This window comes from Danio rerio, chromosome 5 (assembly GCF_052040795.2).
Source record: "Danio rerio strain M-AB ecotype USA chromosome 5, GRCz13ab, whole genome shotgun sequence".
NCBI lineage: Eukaryota > Metazoa > Chordata > Actinopteri > Cypriniformes > Danionidae > Danio > Danio rerio.
This window is the reverse complement of record NC_141025.1, coordinates 30,819,956-30,845,902: the sequence shown is the minus strand read 5'-3', so window position 1 is coordinate 30,845,902 and position 25,947 is coordinate 30,819,956. Positions and strand designations below refer to the sequence as shown.

At 35.9% G+C, this 25,947-nt stretch overlaps 3 protein-coding genes across 8 annotated transcripts; all 3 read right to left on the bottom strand.

Moving 5' to 3' along the window:
* Window positions 1-15: 15 nt before the first annotated feature.
* On the bottom strand, window positions 16-7,310 carry f11r.2 (F11 receptor, tandem duplicate 2). Of its 2 annotated transcripts, XR_015489829.1 has the most exons (8): window positions 7,087-7,246; window positions 6,476-6,538; window positions 6,166-6,282; window positions 5,889-6,029; window positions 4,544-4,746; window positions 4,048-4,437; window positions 1,537-2,601; window positions 16-1,302 (listed from the first exon to the last, which is right to left on the bottom strand). XR_015489829.1 is itself a non-coding variant. In NM_001082982.1 (7 exon segments), coding segments are annotated over 7 exon segments (885 nt in total). In that variant the 5' UTR covers window positions 7,130-7,310; the 3' UTR covers window positions 19-383.
* Window positions 7,311-9,742: 2,432 nt separating this feature from the next.
* Window positions 9,743-21,645, bottom strand: usf1l (upstream transcription factor 1, like). 4 transcript variants are annotated; one of them, NM_213194.1, is given in 11 exon segments: window positions 9,743-10,491; window positions 14,792-14,920; window positions 15,146-15,237; window positions 15,348-15,406; window positions 15,489-15,543; window positions 17,690-17,831; window positions 17,918-18,034; window positions 18,110-18,228; window positions 20,862-20,908; window positions 21,073-21,134; window positions 21,592-21,645. In NM_213194.1, coding segments are annotated over 10 exon segments (852 nt in total). In that variant the 5' UTR covers window positions 21,078-21,134; window positions 21,592-21,645; the 3' UTR covers window positions 9,743-10,404.
* Window positions 21,646-21,764: 119 nt separating this feature from the next.
* On the bottom strand, window positions 21,765-23,665 carry thy1 (Thy-1 cell surface antigen). Of its 2 annotated transcripts, none has more exon segments than NM_001313770.1 (4): window positions 21,765-22,128; window positions 22,350-22,673; window positions 22,804-22,867; window positions 23,562-23,665. In NM_001313770.1, coding segments are annotated over 3 exon segments (465 nt in total). In that variant the 5' UTR covers window positions 22,844-22,867; window positions 23,562-23,665; the 3' UTR covers window positions 21,765-22,027.
* Between the last annotated feature and the right edge of the window lie 2,282 nt (window positions 23,666-25,947).

Here is a 25,947-nt window from a genome sequence, read left to right as displayed (position 1 = left end):
ATAAACAAAAAAATGTTATTTTTAAATAAAAAGTTAAAAGTTTTATTGAGAAGGATTGTTGGTGAATGTATGGGTTTTAGCCAGATAGGGTAGCTATACATAAACAAAGAAAAAGACATGTTAAAAAAAGAGACCTACAACATAATGTTTCAGTAGATTAAAGACATTTTAAGGCTTAAATTTGAGTTTTTGAGATTTAAGACTTTAAGACCACACGGATATCCTGAAAAAAATCCATATCTGTCAAATCATCACAGATCTTTTAAGTGAGGTATGAAAAACAGACCCCAGCTGTATAAAAACAAATGTAATTACAATAACATCTGAAATCAGCACATGAAATAAGTTCTTTGACTTATAGCAGTAATGATGAATGATATCATCTACACTTCATGTCCAAGTTTTTGCAGCTCCAGCTTTAGCTTGGTCACTTCTAATTCCAGTTTCTGGATCTCTAGTTTTAGCTTCACCTCCTGCAACATGAACACACCATACTGTTTTTCCATTATGTGGCTGTTGGTGATCTTGCCTGGAATGTTGTGTGTCTCCATGCTCAAGTTGCTCTTCACATCCAGCACTTGACTGCTGTCTACATCATCTATATAACAAACATAATATTTTAGCAATGCACAGGAGGATTTTATAAGATTATTGACACATTTGTTGTCTTTAACACTCACCAAGTGTCAGTATTAATCAGTGTCACTCAAATCAGTATTAAAAATAGGAACTTTAATGTCAAAATACTTTTTTAGCTGTTAAACATCCCATAGAAAACAATTAAAACATATACAGTGTTTGGGGAAAGTATTCTTAGAAAAAAGTTACAGCCTTATTCCAAAATTATTCTTCAAAATTTTACACACACAACCCCATAAAGATAATGTAAAAAAAAATTGTTGCAAATTTATTAAAAATAAAAAACCTGAAAAATCACATGAGCATAAGTATTCACAGCCTTTGCTCAATACTTTGTTGATGCATTTTTGATGGCAATTACAGCCTCAAGTCTTTTTGAATATGATGCCACAAGCTTGGCCCAACTGTCTTTGGGAATTTTTGCCTACTCCTCTTTGCAGTACTTCTCAAGCACTATCAGATTGGATGGTAAGTGATGTTGTGCAGCCATTTTCCAACCTTATATTGTACTCTTAAGTCTGTCCAAGCAGTTCTGAGATAAAAAAAAAAACTCCAAATGTTCTCAGAAAAGTTTCCACAGTCGTAATGTGCCCTGTTTATGGCATTTTAAAGATTCCTAATTCCAAAGAATTCTCATAATACACATTTTACATCAAGCGATTACTAAAAAAGACAATTACAGAGGATGTTTTGCAATAAAAATACCACCAAAATAATAATAAATCCCCCAAGAAGTCGACCAGCAGCTAGCTGTCTGCAACTCTAACATGGTCACTCACTGAAGCTAAATACAGCTAGGTTGCGGTTGGATGTGGTGTAAGTGAGACCAGCAGGGGGCGCTCAATCTGTGATCCGTGTGGTTCCTAACGCCCCAGTATATTGATGAGGACTCTATACTGCTCGGTAAGCGCCATCTTTCAGTTGAGATAAACCTGACTGTCTGTGGTCATTAAAAGTCCCAGGATGTCTTTTGATAAAGAGTAGGGGTTTAACCCCAGCATCCTGGACAAATTTGCACACAGGCCTCTGTCCATCATGGCCTCCCAAACATCAACAAGCAAATTGGTTTCATCACTCTGTCTCCTCTCCACCTATCAGCTGGTGTGTGGATGCTGCACACTGATGGTAGATGAGGAGATTCCCCCAAAAAATATGTAAAGCACTTTGAGTGTTCAGAAAAGTGCTATATAAATGTAAGGAATTATTATTATTATTATTATTATTATTATTATTATTATCTGAAATGTATATAAATCAATATGCAATATAAATAGATAAAAAAATTGGCCTGCATGGTTAAAGAAAAACTATTACAAATATCACAATTAAAATAAAATGTTACAATTAACAGTCAATTTGCATTATTGCGTGAAGATTTGCACACTTAGCTTTAGATTCAGCATGGTTTTACTTGTTTGTTTTTGATGTTTAGATTTTTCACACATCCTACTCTTCGTCCTATTCCTGGGCGCCCTCAAATGTACAGCCTCAAATTTGCATTTGCTTCAGCCTGAGGTTTATTCATATGGCCTTGGCATTTACAAATGTTTTTGTATTATTCCAAAGAAGCCTAGCCAGAACAACTCAAATGTAATACAAAAGTAATGTAACATTATTTTCCCTAAATAAAATCCAAGTAACACATTACAATTTTTTTTAAGTAAGCAAGCATTGCTTACACAAGTTTTGCCTCAACAGTAAATGCTGACAACACACGCAATGTTTAAGAGCAGGTCAAATTAGATGTTCATAGACTGTTAAAAAAAAAAAAAAAAAAAGCCTAGCATTATGAAAATACATTATTCAGATCTACGTAGATCAGCAAAGAAAGTAAATTGGTATTTGCTGGTGCTTTTTGCAGTTTACAATCAACTATTTGTTTTAGAAGATTATTAATCGCCTTACACTTCTATCTTTAAAATCTTAGCAAACCTTTTGTTATCACAAACACTTTATTACAGACTGCATGTAATGGTTGTGGTCATGCAACCAACTTAGGCCCCGTTTACACTAATGCGTTTTAGTTTGAAAACGCATAAGTTTTGCTACGGTTACGCCAACCGTCCACACTACGCCGGAGTTCTCGAGCGCCGAAAACGGAGCGTTTCGAAAACGCTGGAGAGGCCGTTTTCATTCTGAAACGCTGCTGCTCCGTCTCAGTGTGGATGATGGAAAACGGAGACATCTGAAAACGGAGGCGGGGCTGCAGACGTTCGCCTCTCTGATTGGGGCTTTTCCTGAATATTAAGTAGCACAACACGCACAGTTCAGTCCTGCATTCTCTCCGTGTAAGTTCAGACTTCGCAAGTTTGATCAAGGCTGCAGTCTCTTCTTCTCAGTTTGATATGGAAAACAGACTATACCGAGGACACGGGTAAATCTTCAAAGGGAACAGTGTATTTTATAACTTCATTCACATTACCCTGGCTTCGTTGTTTCACTTTCTCAACAATAAAATGTAAACATGATTTAAGGAACTGCCTATTTTCATTTTAATATTAGCAACTTAGACAGCAGACATGTTGAGGCGTCGTGCTGCATAAGATGAGCGTCATCTTCACTGTGTGGATATTTATAACAAAACGGAGCCGATAACAACTGCCTCCTTTCAATTTCAGTGAAAATACGAAACACAGCCTCTCTTTTGCTGAGTATCAGTTTTAAGAATCGATAATGGCCATTTTAAAAGTATAACATACAATAAGTTTATACATTATAGGAAATAAAGGCAAGCGATCAGTCAATATACAGAATGTACGTGCTTACATTAATCATTAACTCATCTTTGCGCTCAGCCAAAACACGTTACCTGAGAACAAGTAATAGATTCCAATGCCCAAAGTCAGGGAATATGTCGTTAGATAAAGACAACAAGATAAATGAAATATCCCGTTTAATAAATATAGTGAGATTAGATCCAGCGGGAAATGCTTGATGAGAAGCCCGACTAGCAGAGCTCTCATCTGGGTAGATGGGCTGCAGCGCTTGCCCAAGAGCGTCTGTGTGGTCACGTGATGTGCGTTTTCAGCGTTTTGGTGTGGACGGAGAGCTGTTCAGAAACGCTGGGTAAAACGCAAGTGTGGACGCGGATCGTTTTCATTCTAAAACGCCGTTTTAAAACTAAAACGTACTAGTGTAAACGGGGCCTTAGACATGTCAAGGATTTTAGTTTGTTTGTTTGCACTGTATTTTGAAGGGCTTTTTTTTTTTTTTAAGTAATCTTGTGGTGCAGTGACACCCGAATTAAAAATGCTATTACCCTCTTCTGCTACAACGGCAGCTTGCTGAGTAAATGTGAGGGCAGCGCATTCATTAATTTTCTTTTCGGCTTAACCCTCTATTAATACAGGGTCACCACAGCAGAATGAACCGCCAACTTATCCAGCATATGTTTTACGCAGCGGATGCCCTTCCAGCTGCAACCAATCACTGGTAAACATCTATACACTACGGACAAATTAGCCAACCCAATTCACCTGTACCACATGTTTTTGGGCTGTGGGGGAAACAGGAGCACCAGGAAAAAACCTACACGAGTGCCAGGAGAACATGCAAACTCCACACAAAAATGCCAACTGACCCAGCCGAGGCTCGAACCAGCGACATTCTTGCTGGGAGGTGATCATGCCACCCACTGCGCCACCGTGCAGCCTGTGGGGGCAGTAATTATTTGAAATCAATGACATTATACTTACAAACTTCCATCTTCACTGCATCACCATGCTGAGAGACACCGTTTTCATTACTGGCCACACAAAAATATGAGCCAGCATCCCACTTAGACACACTCAAGAACTCCTGATCACACAAGCCAAAAAAATGTGCAAATATAAATAATTATACTAATGTACCAAAATACATTTAATTCAAAACAATATAAGATTATAAAATTAGATGAACATACCAGGTTTCCATTGAAAGCATTCATCTTATATGTGAGGTTCTTAAAAATGGGAAACTTGGTTGGGTCCTCAGGGAGGAGGTTGTTGTCTTTGTACCACTCATAGGTGGATGGAGGAGAGCCAACTGGGTCAAAGCAAGTCAGGCGGACGTTACTGCCTGTTGTGACTGATGAAGGAATGCTGGATACAGGCTTGGAAGGAGGAACTGAAGTGAATGGAATGGAGGATTATAATGATAAGGATGATTTGTACTACAATATTTCAAAGCTATATTTTTGCACCCACCAAAAAAATACAGACAAATTGAACAAGACACAATTTTGCTATTAGGAAGAGTTGCGCTTTCTAATGATGTATATATTACTGAAATTTATCACAAAGTAACAGGCTTTATCAGTGTTGGGGAAACTACTCTGAAACTCTAGCTTGATAAGCAACAAGCTTCTCATTAGAACAAAAGTAGCTAAGCCACTCTCAAACTAGCTACATTCCAAGTTATTTTCTAAAAGTAACTAGCTACACTCTTAGAAATAAAGGTACAGGAACTGTCACTGGGGCAGTACCTTTTCCAAAGATACATATTTGTACCCAAAGAGTCCACAGTGGCACCTCAAAGGTGCATTTTAGTGCCCAAATGTACCTAAAAAGTGCCTTTGAGGTACCATTATGGACCTTTCAAGAACAAATATGTATCTAGAAAAGGTACTGCCCCAGTGACAGCTCTTATACTTTTATTTCTGAGTGTACATTGAAGCGTTTTTTTTCTTTTTCTCAAAGACATCAATAAAAGAATAAGCTTTACATTACATTACTGTCAAGATTGAAAGTAAAAAACTGCAACGCATGACACATTGCAATAACAAAACACCTTTGATTAAAAGTGGCATAGCTCCATAAATCTTAGTGAAGCCCTTGCGCAACATTCTAACTTCACATTGACTGCCAACTGCCAACATACTTTATAAAATTGAATATGATTTTTTTGAAAAATAACAGTGATATATAAACGTGAGACCATGAGATGTGTGATTTACTAATAGATGGCTGTTATTTACTATTGTAGTATGTGATCTTTAAGACTTCACTGTAAAGTAGAGCTGCTGGAAATTGGAAACTGCTAAAAAAGTAGCTACATTGTATCATAAGTAGGTGAGCTACTGTCAGGCTACTGAAAATGTAGCTAAGATAGCTGAGCTACTTATAGCTTAACTTCCCAACACTGGTATTTATAGAGTAGCCAACATTTGAAGTTCATCAAAAGTTTTCCCAGGACAAGAAAAAGATGGAAGATTTTGATGCACTTCAAATGCTCTTGTATTTATATGTACACACATAATTCAAATTTACCAGAGACTACAAGTTTGATGGTATTCTCTCCATATCCACCGTTTCCAGAAACCTCACAGTTATAATCTCCAGCGTCTGCTCGCGTCACTTTTTGAAATCTCAGTCCTCCAGCGTACACAGTGATGCGCTGTTCATATTCAACTGAGGAGAGAAAAAAACAAAAAACATCTTTTCTCAATTCTAATTTTGAGACCAATCAACAAAATCACAATTAAGGAATGAAACTGCACGGACAAAAAAATATACTTGAAGACATCAGGGAAGTTTTTATCTATACCAGTTGGTTTGTTATTAAAGTAGATGAAATACTGAAAGCCCTTCAGATTTCTGAACTTCCATTCTACTCTGGGTGTTGCTCCAAAGTCAGCGGTGTAGGAACATTGCAAGTCAACTCCTGACAAGATAAACATAAAATAAATAAAACACTTGGTTAAATGAGTATACTGTTTCTCATGACCGAAGTCTTGAGTGAGGATCAATACAAAGGGTCCTTCAATAAACTCATATTAACACCACCACACAAACAAAATTACTATTCTGTACAGAAAAGACAATGAATAACAGGAAAATAATCTGATTCAAATTACCCTCATTCTCCTTCACTTTTACTATGGGACCATTAACAGCCACTGAAAAGGAAGCATGTAGGCCTGCACACAGAAACAGATATTAAATCTTTAATAACATATACAGGTTCTTAAAATCACTTTTAAAAATGAATCAACTGCATTAATTGTAAATAAAAATGTCCTGAAACCATGCAAACACGTTTACTCTTTTCAGTTAGTTAAATAAGCTATTTTAATACTTTTTAAAAGTAAAAATCATGACAAGGGCAAAGAAATGCTTTCTGCTACCTTTATAAATACCAAAAAACAACACAACACCCATACAGAACTGTTACAAATAAGATTTAAAAAGTTGACAATGAGTTATGTTACTTCAGCTTTTTAATTATGTTAATCAGGTTTTAACAGAAGTTAATTTACACAAATTTTGCATTGATGTCTTAAGTTAGTATTATTTGTTTAAACAAAAATAAGGCTTTTTTTTTTTTACAGTGTATGAACTTTAGACAATATTTTTTCATGAATTTACAAGAGAAAAAAAATTAAAGAAAATGAGAAAACTGTCTGAACGAAATAAAATGATCCACAAAGAAAAAAAACAAACAACCACTGAAGAAATGGACTCTTACCTGTGAGTGAAAAAGAGAGACACACAAAGACTAAAGTCAACATTTCCAGTCTGAAATGATAGAAGGTTTTCCACGGTATGCGTTTCAAATGTTACCCGAAAGTATATTATTTTAGCAGAACTGTGTTGCAGCTGTTTATTTGCTGGGTCCGCACAAAACTGAGTGAAGATAAGCAGAAACTTATCTGAAACTGGTTAGAAGCTCCAACTGCACATTAGGAAAGCAAGCACAGTTTTGAGGTTAGACAAATAATTGGAAATCATTCTCAGAATGAACCTTGGGAGTCCAAACATTGCCTTTATGTGCATACTTGGTTAGTAGCCCACAAGATAAGACACAGGAACAGACCTGTCAGGAAGGAAACTAATTACAGATTATAATTCATACTGGTTTTGCCAAAACAAAAGAAGAAAGGATATTGTTTAATATCAGGAGTACAATTTGTTGAAACAAGTTTGGATTGGTGAAGCCTGAAATTTTTTATTTGCTTTAAATAAGATTTGAACCAGAAAGATGTTTTTTTTTTTTATTGATTTCCCTAATTTGACCATTATTTTCAGCTGTTCGGGAGGAAAACAAAAGAACATGACAGCACTAGCAGCACACTCCACCCCATAAACAAAACTGACTAACCATGTTATGTAAATGTGGTGCATTTCTGGCAGGGGTGGATAAGTAAACCACCAGTCCTACTGCACCCAACCCACGCTGAGCTGGGATTGAACCGGCGATTTTTTGTATGGAAGTCAGTTGCTCTAACAATGAGACTAAAGACTATGGCCGCTAGCGTCTGTCGCTAGAGCATCTTTAGAGGCTAGATGAGTGAGGTTTATTTGCACAGCCCTTCGTCAGCTGGCCTCCGATACACTTACCCACCAAAACCTCACTCCCATCCCGGACGGGCCCCCAAATGTAAACCACCAGTCCTACTGCATCCAATCCGTGCTGAGCTGGGATTGAACCAACGATTCTTTGTATGGGAGTTGATTGCTCCAACAAGAAGGCTAAAGACCATGACCTCCAGCGTCTGTCGCTAGAGCATCTTTAGAGCACCTGCACAGCCCTTCGTTAGCTGGCCTTCGTTACAGATATTTTATGAGATTGCACTGATTCAGAATGTACAGACTTAAGCCAGGTGCCTTCTTTAATGTGCTGTGTTGAGATCTTTTCACGATACTCCAAAATAAAAATACAAATAAAACAAAAATAGGACAATGAGCACAAATGTAAGGCCTAGCCAAGCTCGGTTTAATAATATGTTCAGGATTAGGATCTGGATCTCTTTCCAGGTTTAATCTAACCTCATCAGATATTTTCAACGCTATCTCACCACAATTCGAAACTTTGTGATTTAGTGGCTAACTCGTATAAATTCTTACGATCTCATTGTACAATATAGATTTGCTCAAGATAGTTGGGTTCAGGTGCCACGCTTCCTTTTTAAAATCGTACATTGTTGTATGACTAAACTCATACGAATTAGCCACTAAACTGTCTTGTGAGATCAGACTACTATTATAGGAAAAGACTCCAAGTCAGGTGATTAGCTAGGCCAGTGGTCTAAAACTCAATTCCTAGAGGGCCACAGCTCTGCATAGTTTAGTTCCAACCACCTACAAAATCACACCTGCTTAATAGTCTATAGAAATGTTGATCACCTTGTTAAGTTAGATCAGCTGTGTTTGATTAAGGTTGGAGCAAAACTGTGCAGAGCTGTGGCTCTCCAGGAATGGACCCTTCTCACAAGACGTGTTATGGCACGTTTAACAGTCATCAGCATCTTAAATTCTTGAAAGTTTTTAATATATATATACATTTTTAAAACATATGAACATATGTATGCATTATGACAGCTTTGCTTGTTATTACAAAAAATAAATTAAGCAAATAAGATTGTAAAAAGCTATTTGTTGTATTTTCCCATTCATTGTGCTCTAGGTTTTCCCAACTTCCGCTACTGAGAAACCCAGAAATGTGAAAAGGGTCAATCGAGTTTGAGACCTATGATCTAGGCCAGGGGTGTCCAAACTCGGTCCTGGAAGGCTGGTGTCCTGCATATTTTAGTTCCAACCCCACTGAAATACACCTAAACCAGCTAATCAAGCTCTCTCTAGGTGTACTATGAACTTCCAGGAAGGTATGTTAAAGGAAGTTGGAGCTAAACTCTGCAGGACACTGCCCCTTTAGGACCAAGTTTAGACACCCTAATCTAGGATAGAGATGGTTGCAAAGTGTTAAAACAAAACAGCTAATAATTGTGGTGAATTAACTTGATAAAAACATTTGTTCTATAATCATCTTTTCACACGTGCAGTGGTTTTACAAATTTTTTTGTAATTCATATCACAATCTCAGACCTCTATTTACACATTTAAGTTGATCGAACATATAACAATTAAGTTGCCCCGCCCAAAACACAAAAATAATATTGTTTCAGCTCATCTTAAATAGGGAATTTAAACAAACAGCAAACACCATTTTTTAGTGTACTAAAGGGGTTTGATTCTGACATATTTCTTGATTATTTTTATATTAAAAAAAGACTAATTATTTTCCAAAGCATTGTGATAGAAAATTATATTACAAAAACTTTATCATTTAACCTACATATTATCATTAAACATACAATCCTATCCAAAGACACACGCACACAAAATCACGACAAGGGCTGCTTTATTAATAATTTGTATTTGCATATTTTTGGTATTTACTAAAATATTTCAATTTCCACAAATCTGTGCACTGGTGCTGGTTCACCAAGACAGCGGAGTTCAATAAATCAAACTGAAAATGCTTAACTAAATATTCTTTAAAATACAAATAATATGAAGTTTAATAAAGATTTGTTCAAACAATGTTATGTAAAAACATTGTGTAAATTAATTAACTGTAATGGGTTTGATAATTTTAATATTAACTGTTGAGAGGAACTGAAACTGGTGTTCTACTTCCAGTTGATTGTCAAGCCATTGCTTAAGAAATTCTGGCTAAGTTTATAAACATAAGTATATCATTATTTTATCAACATTTTAATAAGAATAAAAATATATATACCCAAAACATTTGCAAAGTAGTCCTAAAAATATACAGATCTGACAATTACAAGCAATTTCAGTGCTAAAACAGCAGTTAAAACAGCAGATTACCCTGACAAACAATCAAAGGCTGCATGTGAAGTCAAACATGAGGAAAAGAAAGAGAAAAACAAGAGTGTTTGTCCACATTAAAAATAGTCTTCATAAATGTGACCTTAAACCTGTATAAACAGAACTAAATACTAGCCACAGTTGGAGAATCATACAGAGGATCTGCAGTCCTTCACTGGGAGTCCATTGATGCTGCCGCAATGCCATGCTGTCTCAACTGGTTTCTGATCATCTGATTCTTCGATTTCCACTCTTCCATCTGTGTGAGTAGACAAGCGATTAGAGAGGATTGCACATTACAAATTAAACAGGCTTTTGTTCACTTCAAAGCCTTCACACAACATATGACACACTATGCTCCTACAGGATTGTTTTTATTTTATTATTTTTAAATTCAGGCAGCAGAAATTCAGAAACATAAAAATCTATTTGCATTCGACGTATGTAATTTTGAAAAACTTAAGTGCCACATTTGAGAATGCGGTTTCATGTGCAAGATGTGAAGGTAACAAAAATCTTACTAGGGCTCATGCACAACAAATGGCTTTGCTTTTAAAAACGTAAAAGTCAGCAGTTCGAAGAAAAAAAAAAAAAAAAAACACCGCTTAAGAAGCACAAGCTGCGCTACTTGTGGAAATTAAAGATCTTGAAAAAGCATCTAAAGGAAGTGGGATCATGTGCATTGTGCTTCTAATAATGCAAGTATAACAGTCACACACATCTGTCAAGCGTGTTTACATAAAAAAAGCAAAAGTAGTACAGTGGTCCCTCGTTAATTGTGGGAGTTACGTTTTAAAAATAGCCTGCAATAGGTGAAATCAGTGAAGTAGTCAGCTTTAATTTTACCGTTATTATAGATGTTTTATGGCTGTAAAACCCCACACCACACGTTTCCACAGACAGGCATTTTCACACTTTTTTGTTTAAACACTTGCGTAATTTCTAAATTCTTTTAGCATATTCAGAAGTCCAACTTATTGTGTGGAGATTAGCATCTTCCTCTGTCTTTTGGGTGCTACTGTGGTTGCCTTTGACGGTGCAAAATGTTTCGTCGATATTATGGAGTATGTTGTGTAGAAAACTTGCACTTACAGTACAGCACTTCAGTCACACTGCTAGTGATCAAAGATTTGTCAATTTGGTCAGCTGACCACATTCTGCACTGTACAGGAGACATGGCACGGAGGATGCAGAACACAATGCGAAAATCAGAACACAACACATTGTAAAAAAAAAATAAATAAATAAAAAAAAAAAGCATGTCAAATTGCACAAAAACAAATGGCTAGACCGGTAAAGGTGAACCATGTCATTGCGAGGGACCACTGCACACTGGGAAACAAGGGAAACCCATTCTATGAGAACAGCCCCTTAAAATGCATGCTTACACAGAAATAAATGAGCAATACAACATTTTGGAATACAAAAGCTTGCAAAAACTACTACTGTATGTTTGAGATTTCATGTATGGTGGATGGTGACAGGAATAATAACCTGCTTTTGCCGTTATACTTTTAAAATGTTTTCATATTTGGCAGTTTTGGTTGGATTTAGACATATAAACTATACATTTGGTGTTGATTGCTCAGGTAGTGTGATTAAAGTGGAAATGCTTTTAGGTCAGCAATTGGGAACACAACATTACACTATATGTTGTGTCTATACAACACTAGATCAGCACAGTAGAAGAGTCAAATCTGATTTATAAAAGGACAGAATGCATTAAACTATAATTTTACTTTGGCTCTCAGACAAAGCTATAAAAAAAGTTCACGCAAAATAAAAATTCTGTCATCATATTCAGTTGTACGAAAAGGATGATATACTGAAAATTGTTGGGGAAAACAAATAAATTTACTTGCTAACAATATTTTTTGTTCCCATTATAGATGTCAATGGCTCCTTTTCCCAACTTTCTTCAGTTTATCTTGTTTTGACATGAACTAAAACTAATTAAAAAAAACTCATAAAAGTTTAGAGCCATTTGAGTGTGAAATTGAAAGTAAATTTCCATTTTGGGCTGAACTGTTCAGTTAAAAGAAAAATAAGGAGAGAAAAAAAATTGTGAATATTTGCATGCATGACCTCTTAAATTCAGCACAAATTCATGCCATATCATACATTTATTTTTTTTAGGCTAGCACTTTATACAAGCGACAAGTATCATAGTTGTTAACTTCTGTATTTGGGAAATGCATTACAAAAGAAATGTCAAAATGGGGCTGATGCAAAGTTCCACTTAAGCAGTGAGCAACTGAGAGGAGGGAATTGAGGAGTTGCATACTGAACTTGTCACACTCTATTTCTCAACCATAAAAAGTTAAGAATTCTCAAGCATACCTAGTTTTTCTAGTTACAGTCACGATGGTGGTATGCAAGTTTGTGTGTGTAATGGAGAATTTCCTGGTGCTGTATTGACTCATTGAAACATTTCACAAGCAAAAATTATCTACATAAAAACAGCATTACTGTTTTTGCTCATTGCTGTCAGCATACATTTGATTTTCTATTCTGTGCCTTTAGATTCGGTCTTAAAAAATTTCATGAGAATGCAAACCCAAACCAGGAGTGAATGCATTACCTTTTGTTTTGGTTAAGACCAAAAAAAATTAAACATTTATTTTTTCAATTTATGTAATTTATGAAACATACATGAAAAGCTTGAGTCAAGTTTGTACAGTTTCTGTTTTTATATTTCACAAAATCAGCTCTAGAGATGCACAATATATTTTCATCAACACCTTGATGGAAAGTGTGAATTTGTAGGCATGAAAGAGTTTAAGCATTCAGGCACAATAAATTCTAACATTACCGTGTTATTTTTTTCTTTGATCATTCACTTTCTGTACATGAACACTTTTAGACTCCTTGGAAAGCTATAAATCACTGTTTATTTCTTTTGTATCTTTGCATGTAATTTGTTCATTCAATTTTATTAATTTATTTTTCTTCTGCTTTGTTCCTTATTTATAAGGGGTCACCACAGCGTAATGAATCGCCAACTATTTCAGATTATGTTTTACACAGTGGATGCCCTGCCAGCTACAACCCAGTACTGGGAAACACCCTTACACAGTCGCATTCATCCACATTCAACCACTATGGCTAATTTAGTTCATCCAATTCACCAATAACTAGGGATGTTACGATTTACCTGACCCACGATTCGATACGATTCACGATACGAAGCTTACATTTCACAAATTTGGTCACGATTTTTTTACAAAATTATTTGAAACAAATTTGAGATGAAGAGATTTAAATTTTTTTTAAATAAATGCTGCACATTTTTGCAAAATACCAAAAAATAAAAAATAATAGAATAATACAAACTATAAACAAACTAAAACGGTGGCTGAGATTTTACATTTTTAAAAAGAAATATCAGCATATGTTTTCTGGCATAAGCAATGAGATGGCTGGCATGAAGAGGTGTGAAGAGGTAAGCCTTTCCTAAACCAGGAAGCAGGGTGTACAGAGGTGGTCAAATAGGACTGGCCACTGGCATAAAAACCCGATTATAAAATGACTAGATATAGTAGGATAGAGACAGGTGTTGAACATGATTATGAGTACACAAGTACCATTGTGATACACTTAGGAAGAGATAATCTTGAAAATTTTAAATATTCAATAATAATTTGAAAAGGAGAGAGTAAAAATAATCTGATATCTGTTTCCTTCTGTAACAGAACAAATTTCTCTTGGAGTCTGAAAAACATCTTCACACTTTTGCTGTGAAAACACTGATGCACAGCGTGATCTTCGTATCACTTGTCAGAGCAAACGAAGCTGCAAATCATCCAGTGTGCATGGTTTGCCTTAGTTTTTTTTTTTTGCATATTGAAATCTGTGACAGTAGTTTTTTTTCACTGTGCTGACAGCTTATGAGCATCATATTTGTTGTTCTGTTCGCGCAAGTAAACAGCGTTCAGGCAGTATTTGCACAGATTTTGTGTCTGGCGCACTTCACTGCTGTCATTTTACTCTGCTGCCCCACCTCTTGCTCACCGCCAATGTGCGGGTAAAGAGTTTGTGCCTGTAAACACAGCGCCCCCATTGTTCAAATAATGTATTGCAATCTTTTTAAACATTTCTATTGATTTGAATCGTCACACATTTGAATTGATTTTAAACCTGCTCACGGTGAATCATTACATCCCTACCTATAGCGCATGTCTTTGATCTGTGGGGGAAACTGGAGCATTCGGAGGAAACCCACGAGAACATGGAGAGAACATGCTAAGTCCACACAAAAACGCCAACCCGCCATGCCAGGACTCAAACCAGCAACCTTCTTGCTGTGAGGCGACAGTGCTAACCACTGAGCCATTTTATGCAGATGCAATTCACTACAATATCTAATAATAAAATATATTTTTCCTTTAAGAGAGCCATTCAAACAATCTGGTAAAATTGTTTCCATATTGCAACATATAGCTGCACAAAAACTAATCGCAACATACATTTTTTTTCCCCAAAAGTTTTAACTAAAACGTTCACTTTAACATTACACTTAATTTTGTAGTGTGAAGTTCTTGTAGTGCAAAGTGAAGTACCTCTTTTCTTAGAAGCTGATTGTCCATCCTCAGTCTATCGGCAGTATTAAGTTCATCCTCCAGTCGTGCATTGCTCTGACGCAGCTCCTGGATATAGTCACATGCCTTTGACAAGATCCCACTTTTACTCTACAGGAAAGAGCAAAAACGTTTCAGAATTCAAAGAGGCAGAAAAGCAATAACAAAAGTAAAATATATCATATTAAAAATTATCTGCATCTCATTGCGTTTTGTTTTTTTACTATAGAAAGTTACTGTATGGAGGACGCATAATTGATAGCTGAAGAATGCATAACACCTTTGAATTAAACATTGAAACTGTATGCTGCTAGTCTATCTGCTAACTAAACCTACTTGATTATTTTTTGCATCATAAGTGCAGTCTGGGATGGTTTTGGAAAGCTGAACAATCCATTGGTTGATCTTGTCCCTCCGTCTGCGTTCCACTGGATAAAAAAAACAAAACAAACAACAATGGATCGCTTTCAGTTTAATGGGAAATAAATCAGCAGGGAAGGAATAATGAGGTGGAGCTGCTGATTTCCAATGAAACAACCTTCATTGTGTTGAGCCCGCCGCTTGTCATCCCTGGAAACACGCTGGGATCCTGGTTTACTGTGAAGGATATAGGATTGGTTGAGAACAAAAAGATTACAGTCATTAAAAATATGTTTTTTATGTGATGTGAGATGACAACCTCGGCTGCGTCGTGGCGAGAACATCCTGCGGTGACATCATTACATAGAGCTGACCTGCGAGAAAAAAGGACGAAAGGCAACAGAGTCTATATGCTGTAACTGTGTAAATGTACATAGTTAACTGAAACTGGATATTCTTCAACTATTAGCTTATATAGTGCCATATTAGATTAACTAACAGTGTATTATAACCATTTTTATGTTTTCTTGTATTTGCCTGTTATGTACATCACAGTTAAAAAAAAAAACTACAGCAATATTGTGAAATATTAGATTTAAATATGTATTCTAATGATTTTTTCTATGGTTTCAAAGCTGGCTTTTTATCAGCCATTACTTTTTTATCTTCAGTGCAACATGATTACTAAAGCAACTGATAAGGTCACAAAACAAGTATATTAATAATGTTGAAAATGTCTGCAGCTAATATTTATGAGGCTAAATTTTTCAAGATTCTTTGATGAACCGAACATTCAAAAGAACAGCATTTAAATTTGAACAGTAAGTTTTTGCTTTTTAAAGGTTCTAGAAACCCTTAAGTACCTAAAAAAAAGATTTTTCCGGTTTAAAATCATTAATGAGACGGGATAAAATTGGTGACGTAGTGCTCAACTGCTAAGAGTGATGACGCATCAGTTTATCATTACTATTCATAGACTAAGTTTTCTTATCCAATGAGTAGACCCTGCTTCTTAGTCATCCATGAGAGCATGTGTTTCTGATGACAGACCTTCCAAGCTGTAAGACCACAGCTGCGCACGTCATGCAGTATTTAGCTGTTCATGAAGGGCTGTATGTGTTAGTTTTCATGATCCACAAAGTTTGTTGCATGGCTTTTCCCGCGATGCTGTCAGGGCCAATACACCAAAACTGTTTGTGTGTAGGAATTATTTTTGTTGAGCAGTACAAGAATTGGAGAATGGTAGACTTTGTGTTTTATCAGTTGAATTCGACAAATCATCAGACAAGTCACCTATCCATGCAGCTGTGTTCGCACATGTAAAATCTTCCAGATTAACAGCAGGGCTAATGGCTAAAATAGGGAAACCTGCTGCACTGCTATCCACTGTGTCTGCATTCAGTCCAGGGGATTGAGGAGAGACGTCCTCCTAATATATAGCGTTTATATAAACATGATTATCTTCATAATTATATAAAAAATTGTGGTGATGCAAATATATTATATGAAATTACGAATAGCCCATTGTTTATGTAACAGGGCATTAAATTACTTAATTTCTTTGCATTTTAAATTTAGTAAACTATAAAATCATGCGTGTCCTCACGATTTGTGTCAGATTTTTTTTTGTCTGATTGAGACCCAATCAGTTGTTCGTCTCCCTCGTTTTCCCTGCACTGCCAGCCATGCCCACTTCTCCCTTCTGCTCACAGCACTCCACGCCCATCTTGTAGCAATTTTTTGAAAAACTCTGAGGTAGACTTGAACAAAAAGAGGGAGGTTTCATGACCCTTTAAAAGTTATGAGTTATTTTAGAATTCTCTGTAAATTCTTGCTAAATCTAACAAAATATACACACTCAAAAACCCTGCAAACCCCCATACTCCAACAACTGTGTCAAATGAGTTGTTTTGAAGTTGGAATGATGGCTGCTTTTGAATCACTGCTTCATGAAGCTATGAAACTTTTTTTTTTTTTTTTACAAACCTTCGGCTTCAAATCAGTGGCGCATGTATTGTATTGTCAAGTTGATGTCAGATTCGGTAGATAACAACAGTTTTGAAAGTTGAATGGTTCTCCACTTGAGGGCGCACTGTGTAACACCAATAAATTCTTCATTCAGATTGCCCCCAGTGGTGAATCATTGAAAAGGTTTCATAGTTTTTACCTGATCTCAGATGAGTTTTATGAGTTTGTAGACGTTTTAATGAGAAATTTGCTGAATTAAAAGGAACAATAGTTAATAATAGTCTCTTGTTGAACAGTTACAATCCCTGAAAATTTCTAAAGAAAACATCTCATGCATACACTTAACATTCAATGCTATAACATACGCTAAGTGCATTTATAGGTTTCTCTTTCAATTTAAAATTTGCAATATGTTTGGAAAGATCAATTCAAACGTGTGTTTTGTGTACATTTTTGTTGTCCCTAGAATGTGCTGTTTCGCAACATGATTCACTGTTTCAAAGCATGCAAAGCAAATGGTTACATTTCTTCCCCATCACTAATGCATTTTACCTGCAGAAGTAGGCTGAGATAGTACCGAATCAGCTGTCTGGAGACCGGTTACCATGGCACCAGCAGTTGTGTCAGAGAGGGTGGCAGGATAGTAGTACTGAGTTTCAGATGTTTCTCCCTCCACACTCTCCGACATTACAGTCTATAAACACATGCACACATTAACCTACTGAAACAACCTTTTTTTCTGTCTATCTATAGGTAGAAAAGACCAGATATATTACTTACAGGAGGTGTGGCTGCCTGTGTTGCTGTGGGAAACCCAGTCACCACACTGACTGCTGCAGCTCCATCTGCATGGCCTTCGACCTGCCCATCAGCCAAGTGGATGACGCGATATGTAACCTGAACCATTGGGATCAGAGATTGAATAATCATATCTCATTATCTATGTGTACAGTGTGTGAATATGCCATTTACCTGTCCCCCTGTTGCTTCCGCTTTTAGAAAATGATACTTAATTTGCTGGTCTGTTGAAAATGCAGCAGCTGATTGGATGGCTGTGACTGCAAGTGAATCATCTGTTGTGTCAGCAACACCTGATAAAGCAATACCTGGAAGTTACTGTAAGGTAACAACAACTCCTTAGAAACTATTAATTAGTATAAGGTTTTTTTTGCAGTTGAGAGGTCATGTCTTAGATCAGTGATAGTTTAACTGACCACTGAATGTGTTTTTTAGTCTCGTTGGAGAGACCATGTTTAATTTGCTTCCAGATCTGTAATCCCACACACATAGATAATCCAAACCCTTATGACCAGTGAGGCAAAAAAACATTCATTATGCCCTAACAAGACCACATAATGAGGTCTGGGTAAATTATATAGTTTTAAAAGAATCAATTCAGAGTTTTGGGCACTCAATAATGCATGGGATAAAAAGAACAAAAACTGACAAAGATTTCATGGTCATGGCCGACAGTTTTGTTGGAATAAATTTTGATTTGGCAAGCTTCAAATCATACATGAAAATGTAGAGGCACCATATAAATCAAAAGTTCAACGTGGTTTATACCAAGGCTCAGTACTTGGACAGTTGAATTTCAATGTGTGGATGTACTTAGTATTAGGATTGCGTGGTTTACCGGTATTATTGTAGTATCATGATACTATGGCTCCAAAATACTGGCGGTGCCACTGTGGTTTGTAAACGATTGCATCATCATTAACGGTCTGTCTACAATACTTAATGTTGCATGTGGAAAACTCACTAAAATGCTCACATTGTTATGCAACAATAGACCATTTTATTTGAATAATCTGTGGAGCACTTTAAGGTTGCAAAACTGTGTAGAATTAATGCCTTTTATGGTAGCCTGTTGCACATTTTCCTAATGCTTCAGTTGGAATTCAGTTGAATTACTTTGGATTCTTACCTGATAAGACTAAAAAAAAATGAATGAAAAACTCAAGAGCAACAGAAAACAATTTTTGTCCACTTCATGAAGCCTAATTTGCTCTTTTTGTAACAAAGTTTGTTCTGTATAATTTGTATCTTTATTTTAATGTATTTTTTGTTGGTCAGTTATCTACAAAATAAACAAAAAGAATAAATGCATTTTAGGTGAAGTGAAAAGCAATATTTTTTCAACAATAAGAGTATTATGAATTCAATTCAAGTAATCCTAATATAACATAATACAGTATTTCTGACAATTTTCTTTAGTTCATAGATTTGAGTTATGAGTTACAGTACTGCAGTACTAAACATGATACTTCAGCTGGTATAGTATCGTAATGTGAATTAATGGTATCGCGACAACCCTACTTAGTAAATATCATTAAGAAACTCAGAGTGAGTTTTCAGTTTGTAGATCTACATTTGTGTCGAGTGGCTGGTCTATTTCTAAACACAGAGAAAACAAAAAAGACCTTGCGGTGGAAACAGGACGTAGTTTTAGATACTATGGTTGATAACCACCAGATTGAATTAGTGGAAAGTTATAGGTACATAGGTACTATTATTGATAATTTAAATTTTAATGAAAACATGGAAAGACTAGTAGGACAGGACAACAAAGACTTTATTGTCTGCGGAAATTAGCGAAGATTTATATTTATAGATATATAGGATCCATTTAAAATTGATTTGTTGGTTTGCTTCTATAAAAGTAAAACAGAAGAACTCAATGTCTAAAGTTTCAAATACCTGCAGCAAAGTATAAGGTGTTAAAGCACCAGGGTTATGCTAGTTGTATGAAAGCCAGGTGTTAAACACAGCCCAGATTACATCTGATATAGTCCATCCTCTTTTTGATTCATTTCAAATACTTCCCTCAGGATCTCGGTAAAGGGTCTCTTTGGCAAGGACCAACAGATTTAAATTTTCATTTGTTCCTTGTGCGATTGATTTGCTGAATTTTAATGGGAAGAGGTAGTAGCTGTTTAGTCATATTAATGCCGTTAAAAGTTTGTCTTAAGTGTGTAGTATGATATACATTTTGTAAATCTAGTGTGCGGCAGAACAAATCACCCCAATTGGCCACAGTAAAGTTTACAGTAACAGTATTTGAGGCTTAATGAAATGTACCAATAAAACTTTACAGATCCTACAGTTGATTTTAATTTGATGACTAGTAATTTTTTTGATTCTAAATTTATAAAAAAAAGGGGATTTTCCGTCAGTAAATTACATATGAATTATGTCTATTGCAAAAAAAAAAAAAAAAAAAGGTAATTTATTATTTTTATGAGCTCACATCTAGAGTATTATAAAGTGTTACAAGTTTGTTCCCTCACAAGAATCTACTGCTGGTTAAACTGCATATAACTTGGAGAACAAGCAGTTGTGTCTCATCTGACAGTTTGTGAAACACTGATTTAGAATTTAACTGATTCAATATTTAACTAAATCAATCTAGAACACGACATAACTTTCATTAGTTTAACCACTTATTGCCAGAATTTACTCGTTTCAAACTAATGAAATTTGACAAATTTTAAATAAGGTGGCAATGAAATAAATGAAAATTTACTTTTTTTGGCAGGCTGTCAAAAGCCATTTGGTTCATGTGTTTACACACACTCGGTTTAGCACTAGATGGTGCTACACAGACTGCAATCGGTCACAGTTAAATCGAAACTAAAGAGCCCTACCCAAACATGTTTGTTAATATTCCTAAACAAAACAAAACAAAACACTAAATGACAAAAATTATTAAATTTCATCTCACCGTCCTGCAGTATAGGAGAATCTTCAGGATCAGAACCCTTCCGTTTTCTTTTTTTTTTTTTTTAAAGAAAGAAGATTATGCATATATTATTATAGTTTCATTAAATTTACATAAGCAAGCTTAAGGTACATGTTTATACAACAATGTAAACATAACTTTAGGAGTGTTAAAAAAATAAACAGTGCCTCAAGTTTGATATTTAGAAACTTACGTCATATTTGTGAGCAAATATTGATCTGTGGTTCAGCTGATGACCTCAAACGTAAAAATCCACTGTAAAAAAAATGGACAATAATATTCAATGTTTGCAACTAACGCATGATACAAACGAATATTAAAAAAAGCAAAGCAGGTGTGGCGTCGACATAAGTTAACGTTAGTATTTTTACGCCGCTGCGTTAAAAGTCCCACCATACTACCAAAACGTTGACAAACCTCATGCAAAGCTATAAAAAGCGCACCATCCTAACTGATAAAGATACAAGTTCTCCATAAGCCACTTTCTGCACATAGATGCGAGGTTAATTATATCAGCAGCACAAGAATTAGTCACGATTAACTACCAACACACCGCCGCATTTAGCATACAAGCTAACGCCAGGTAAACAAAGAGAAATGCAAACAACTCGCAAAAAAAGTTGAGCTAAAACCCATCTACAAGAGTAATTACGGTGTCGTGCCCACCAAAATGAATAAAACAATAACCTGGTTAACATCTAATACGAGTTACCCGTTTGTCTTTGGCAGCAAACATTCAAGAGACAGAGGCACTCTTGCGCATGTGCCGCAACCTTTAAAGCTTAAATGTTAGCACTAGAGGGCGCCATCAGCCTCACTGTTGTGCCAGTGTGTCGAGTAGGGTTTATAAGGGCATGTTTATGACTTGACTCTTCACCACACCAATAGGGAGTACAATAATATTTTATTTCAGAATAATTAAAACAATGCCAAGCATTTGGTTCACATTTACAACAGCACATGTTATTTAAAAAGGACATGCATGATATAACAGTGTTTGACATCAGCACAACCTGAACCAGTGTACACACACAAATTAAAACAGTCAGAAGACTTTGGATTTCAGAATTATATGAAACTTCTGCAAGATAGAGGATTGAGAATAAGTTTTGTGGGAGTAGAGTTATTTCAGGAGATCCAATTCATGCTCACAGAAGCTCTGACAACAGTGGGAAAGTGAGGAAGGCCAACAGGAACGCTACTCCACTGTGTTGCAAAACACTCCACGCTGAACAGGTCTGAAGCTTACCTGGGAGGAAGTAAAAAGAAGAACATCAGCCTGATCACCATCTGCCAGTCACATTCATTTCCATGCAACAGAGGAACTTGCTTGTCAGTTCCAAGTGATTATGATATTTAGCATTTATGGAAGTTACACACTCTACTACTACTACTACTACTACTACTACTACTACTAATAATAATAATAATAATAATAATAAAAGACACCAAGTTAAAGTTTGCTCTTACTCTTGTCCACAGTTTGAATGATTGACACCGGTGAGGCAGTCTGTCTGATAAAGCAAGTGTAGTTTGCAGGTTTGCTATCTGGTAAACCCTTCAAATACAGGTCACACTTGTTATCAGTAATGGTGACATTGGCACGGTTCCTGAACGTGCTGTCTGGTGTGCTGCTGCTGTTGGTACTGCCAATCAATTTATTGTCAGTCATGTAGTAGCATGTTTTTGAGAGCTTGGTGTCTGGAGCTGGAGTGAAGGTGCAGGACATTTGAAGGTTTTGGTCTTTAGTCAAGCAGGATGTAATCCTAAGGGATGTCTGGGCAGTAACAACACCTAAAAAAAAAAAAAAACAATCATAACACAGCTTAGTTTTGAGGTGTAACCTTTTAGGAATACTGGTACAAAACAGACACTCAAATAATAATGCTAATAATAATAATAATGTTCCTTTATTGAAATTTACCAAGTAAAAAGAGAGTGGCAAAGGCAGTGTAGCACAACATCCTGATCACGGTGCACAGCAAAACCTGAAGCCAAAAGATGACATGTTAGGCAATACACAATAATTGAACCGATTACGTCAATACTGCATAATGTACAGAAAGCTTAGGAGATGTGGTTAAAGGGCTTAAAGCAAATTAGATGCATGTGCGAAGTTTAAAAGGGGATAAAAAGTTATTCCTGGCAGGGTCCAGACTGCCATAGTTGTGGCAAATATGGGTGTGGTCATGACAAGCAAACAAACAAAAATCTGTATTTTAACACATTCCATATCCATTTCTACACAAGTAGGCTACTAATACATTTAAATACACAATTAACGCACAATATGCATGGACCCCACCTTAATGACCCCTTGACTTAAGGTCAATGATAACACTGATGCCCGAAGAACTCCCCTACATATGAATCTTTTCTTAAAACTGAACTTGTGATTCTTCTGAAACCTTTGGGGGGAAAAATGCCTCGCGCTTCTGCAGTAATCTAAAAGTAGTTAGGAAGCCCTAGAGACCCATTTAAACACGTCTTTCCTCTTTCATTTAAAGCAATAAAGTGTATCGTTTAAACATAAATGCATTTTCTGGCGTTAGGAACATAAGTCAAGATAGCAAACACATTTATTGTGTTTGATCGCTACACGTACCAGTTTTAGTGGCGTCTTTGAGATTGATGTCAATACACGTTACAAAAGAAAGCTAATTAGACTGATGCAGTTCTTACCTTATCCTTCTTTGCTCAAGAATGCTAGAGATGTTGCGTTATAGACACAATACCCTCAGTAGTGATCCCTTCAGGAAGGCAGAGATTAAGTAAGGGGAGGCTGCACGCCCACTTAAGCTACATCACGCCTTGTCATTAGAAAAAATGACGACGACCTGCCCATTACGACCAGCTGAAACTTGTGTACGAGTTACAATTCAAGAAATCAACAAGATAGCAATTAGAAAATAACCCGGGCTTCTTTGTTGAGCAACTTTGTTTAAAAAAATCGCCACACGCTTTAAATAAGCCTCACTTTTTTACTGTTCACTTGAAAAAAGTATTACAAGGTTGATTTTGGACTGGGTTACAGAAGTAGTTCAAATGAATAAAAATACGTTAAAAGCCATCCGTTTGATTATAATGTTGTCTACATTATTGATGTTGTTTACAAGCATGCATTTAAAGGAATATTTCAACTAAACACCAAGCCAACACAATCTCTCCCAAGTCATGTATGATTTTCTTCTTGGACAAAACAGAATATACATTTTATTAAATAATGTCCTTGGTCTTTCTCCTCGCTACAGGTTAGAAAGTTTTATATGTATTTTTTTTCTGGGAAATCGAATCGCTTTACGAAAGCATTCATTAACACACTTAAGTCAGATTACTTATAGAATGACTGGTTGTGCTTTTAAGAGTTTCAAAATCATTTGTATCATTCACTGTCATTCACAAGTTGGGAAGAGCCAGGATATTATTTAATACAGCCCCAATTGTGAAGGTGTGTACTGTACACATAGCTTGAGGTTAAGGAAATTATGGCTTAATTTTCATTTTGGGATGAAGTTTAACAATTAAAGGACAGTTTGATAAAAATACTCACAATTTACTCCCCGTCCAGTGGTTCCAAACCTTTTCAAGTTTCTTTATTCTGATGAACACAATATGAAGATATTTTGAAGAAACCTGAAAACCTTTAACCATTGACTGCCATAGTAGGAAAAACAAAGAGGAAGTCAGTGGTTACAGGTTTCAAGCTTTGTTTAAAATATCTTCTTTTGTGTTAAACAGAAGAAACTCACACAGGTTTGGAGCAAGTTAAGAGTTGGTAAATAATGGCATAATTTTCAGTTTGGTGATCTGTCCCTTTAATAGGCCTTTGTAATACTTTTTTGTGCAAGTCATCTTTTTAATTATTTATAGAGCTTAAAAGCAAATTATTTGATATACCTTGCACAGATTACAAATAAATGATGATGAACATGCTTTACACTTTATTAATTTTTCATTGTTCGTAACTCTGCAGGTACACAGGCCCTCCAGGACTGAGATTGCTGACCCGTTTAAGAAAGTCATCATATTTGAGGCTCTCAGCATTGAAAACTCCAAGAAGTCCTATAAAGCACACTTGAGACATGCATAATCTCTGTTTTTATCTATTTTATCTATTCAAGAATAACTGTAACTGATTCAAACAAATAATCTCAAATCTATGTTGCTGTAAGTAAAAAGATCTGCACAGGTTACACTCTACATTCCTTTATTGTTTTCTGTGACATTTCTCAGTAGATCCTTTAAATGATAAGACAAAGTGATGGAAAGATACAGTAAAAGAAGAGAGTACAAAGACAATTAGTGTGTGAAATGTGCGTGTTAGTGCTTGAACATATTGCTACGCAGTCTTTGTGAGTCACTATGGTCAAAAATGAAACAAAGCACTACATTGCAAAAGCACAGATTATACCTTAAGTCAACTTAAGGCACTTAAAGTTGGTGCAAAAAAGCATGTGCAAGAGCAGCTAAACAGTACAGTGCAATTAAACGTGTACTTACAGCATCTGCACTGTGCATGCAAGCATAATGGAAGACACATATAAATATATGTAAGTGTTCATCAGAATAGTTATTGAGCTAGACTCATTCTTATGCACTTGTGTACTGTTCTAGGTCTGTGTTGTTCTTCTCCTTGAAACGTTACTGAAAAAAGTCCTTCAGCTGTTGTACAGGATATTCAGTTGCATCATGTGTGAGCGTTGAAATTTAATATGTCATCAGTGGTGATGTCCTTCAAACAGAGTTGTCCTTATAAAGGTGATAAACAGACAATGATCAGGTAGTGCAATGCATTTTGTACTGGACAAATTGCAAGGATCAATAAACCAGCCAACTGACCAATGAGATTACAGATTACGGATTTCACTCAGTTGTTTCTATAAAGATTACAAAAATGTCAGGAATAAAAAGTATAACATCTTTTTGAGCTACTATGACTTGTTTTGAAGGAAGCACACAGTTGAATATAAAGATCCTATGCCATATATTAAAATAATAATGTATATTTCTTATAACAGAGAATACTGTAGGGTAAAGATATGCTGAATGGCTGATCGTCTCAAGCTTC

What these genes read in the sequence shown, in the direction of transcription:
- usf1l (XM_087251615.1), bottom strand. An exon ending in GCGGGCTCAACACAATGAAG is followed by an intron (nt 15,238 to 15,347) that starts GTTGTTTCATTG and finishes TTTTTTATCCAG; the next exon opens with TGGAACGCAGACGGAGGGAC. An exon ending in ATCAGCTTCTAAGAAAAGAG is followed by an intron (nt 10,492 to 14,791) that starts GTACTTCACTTT and finishes CTACTCACACAG; the next exon opens with ATGGAAGAGTGGAAATCGAA.
- thy1 (XM_087251369.1), bottom strand. Translation starts at nt 22,843, where the DNA reads ATGTTGTGCTACACTGCCTTTGCCACTCTCTTTTTACTTG. An exon ending in TGCCACTCTCTTTTTACTTG is followed by an intron (nt 22,674 to 22,803) that starts GTAAATTTCAAT and finishes TTTTTTTTTTAG; the next exon opens with GTGTTGTTACTGCCCAGACA. An exon ending in CATTCAAACTGTGGACAAGA is followed by an intron (nt 22,129 to 22,349) that starts GTAAGAGCAAAC and finishes ACTTCCTCCCAG; the next exon opens with GTAAGCTTCAGACCTGTTCA.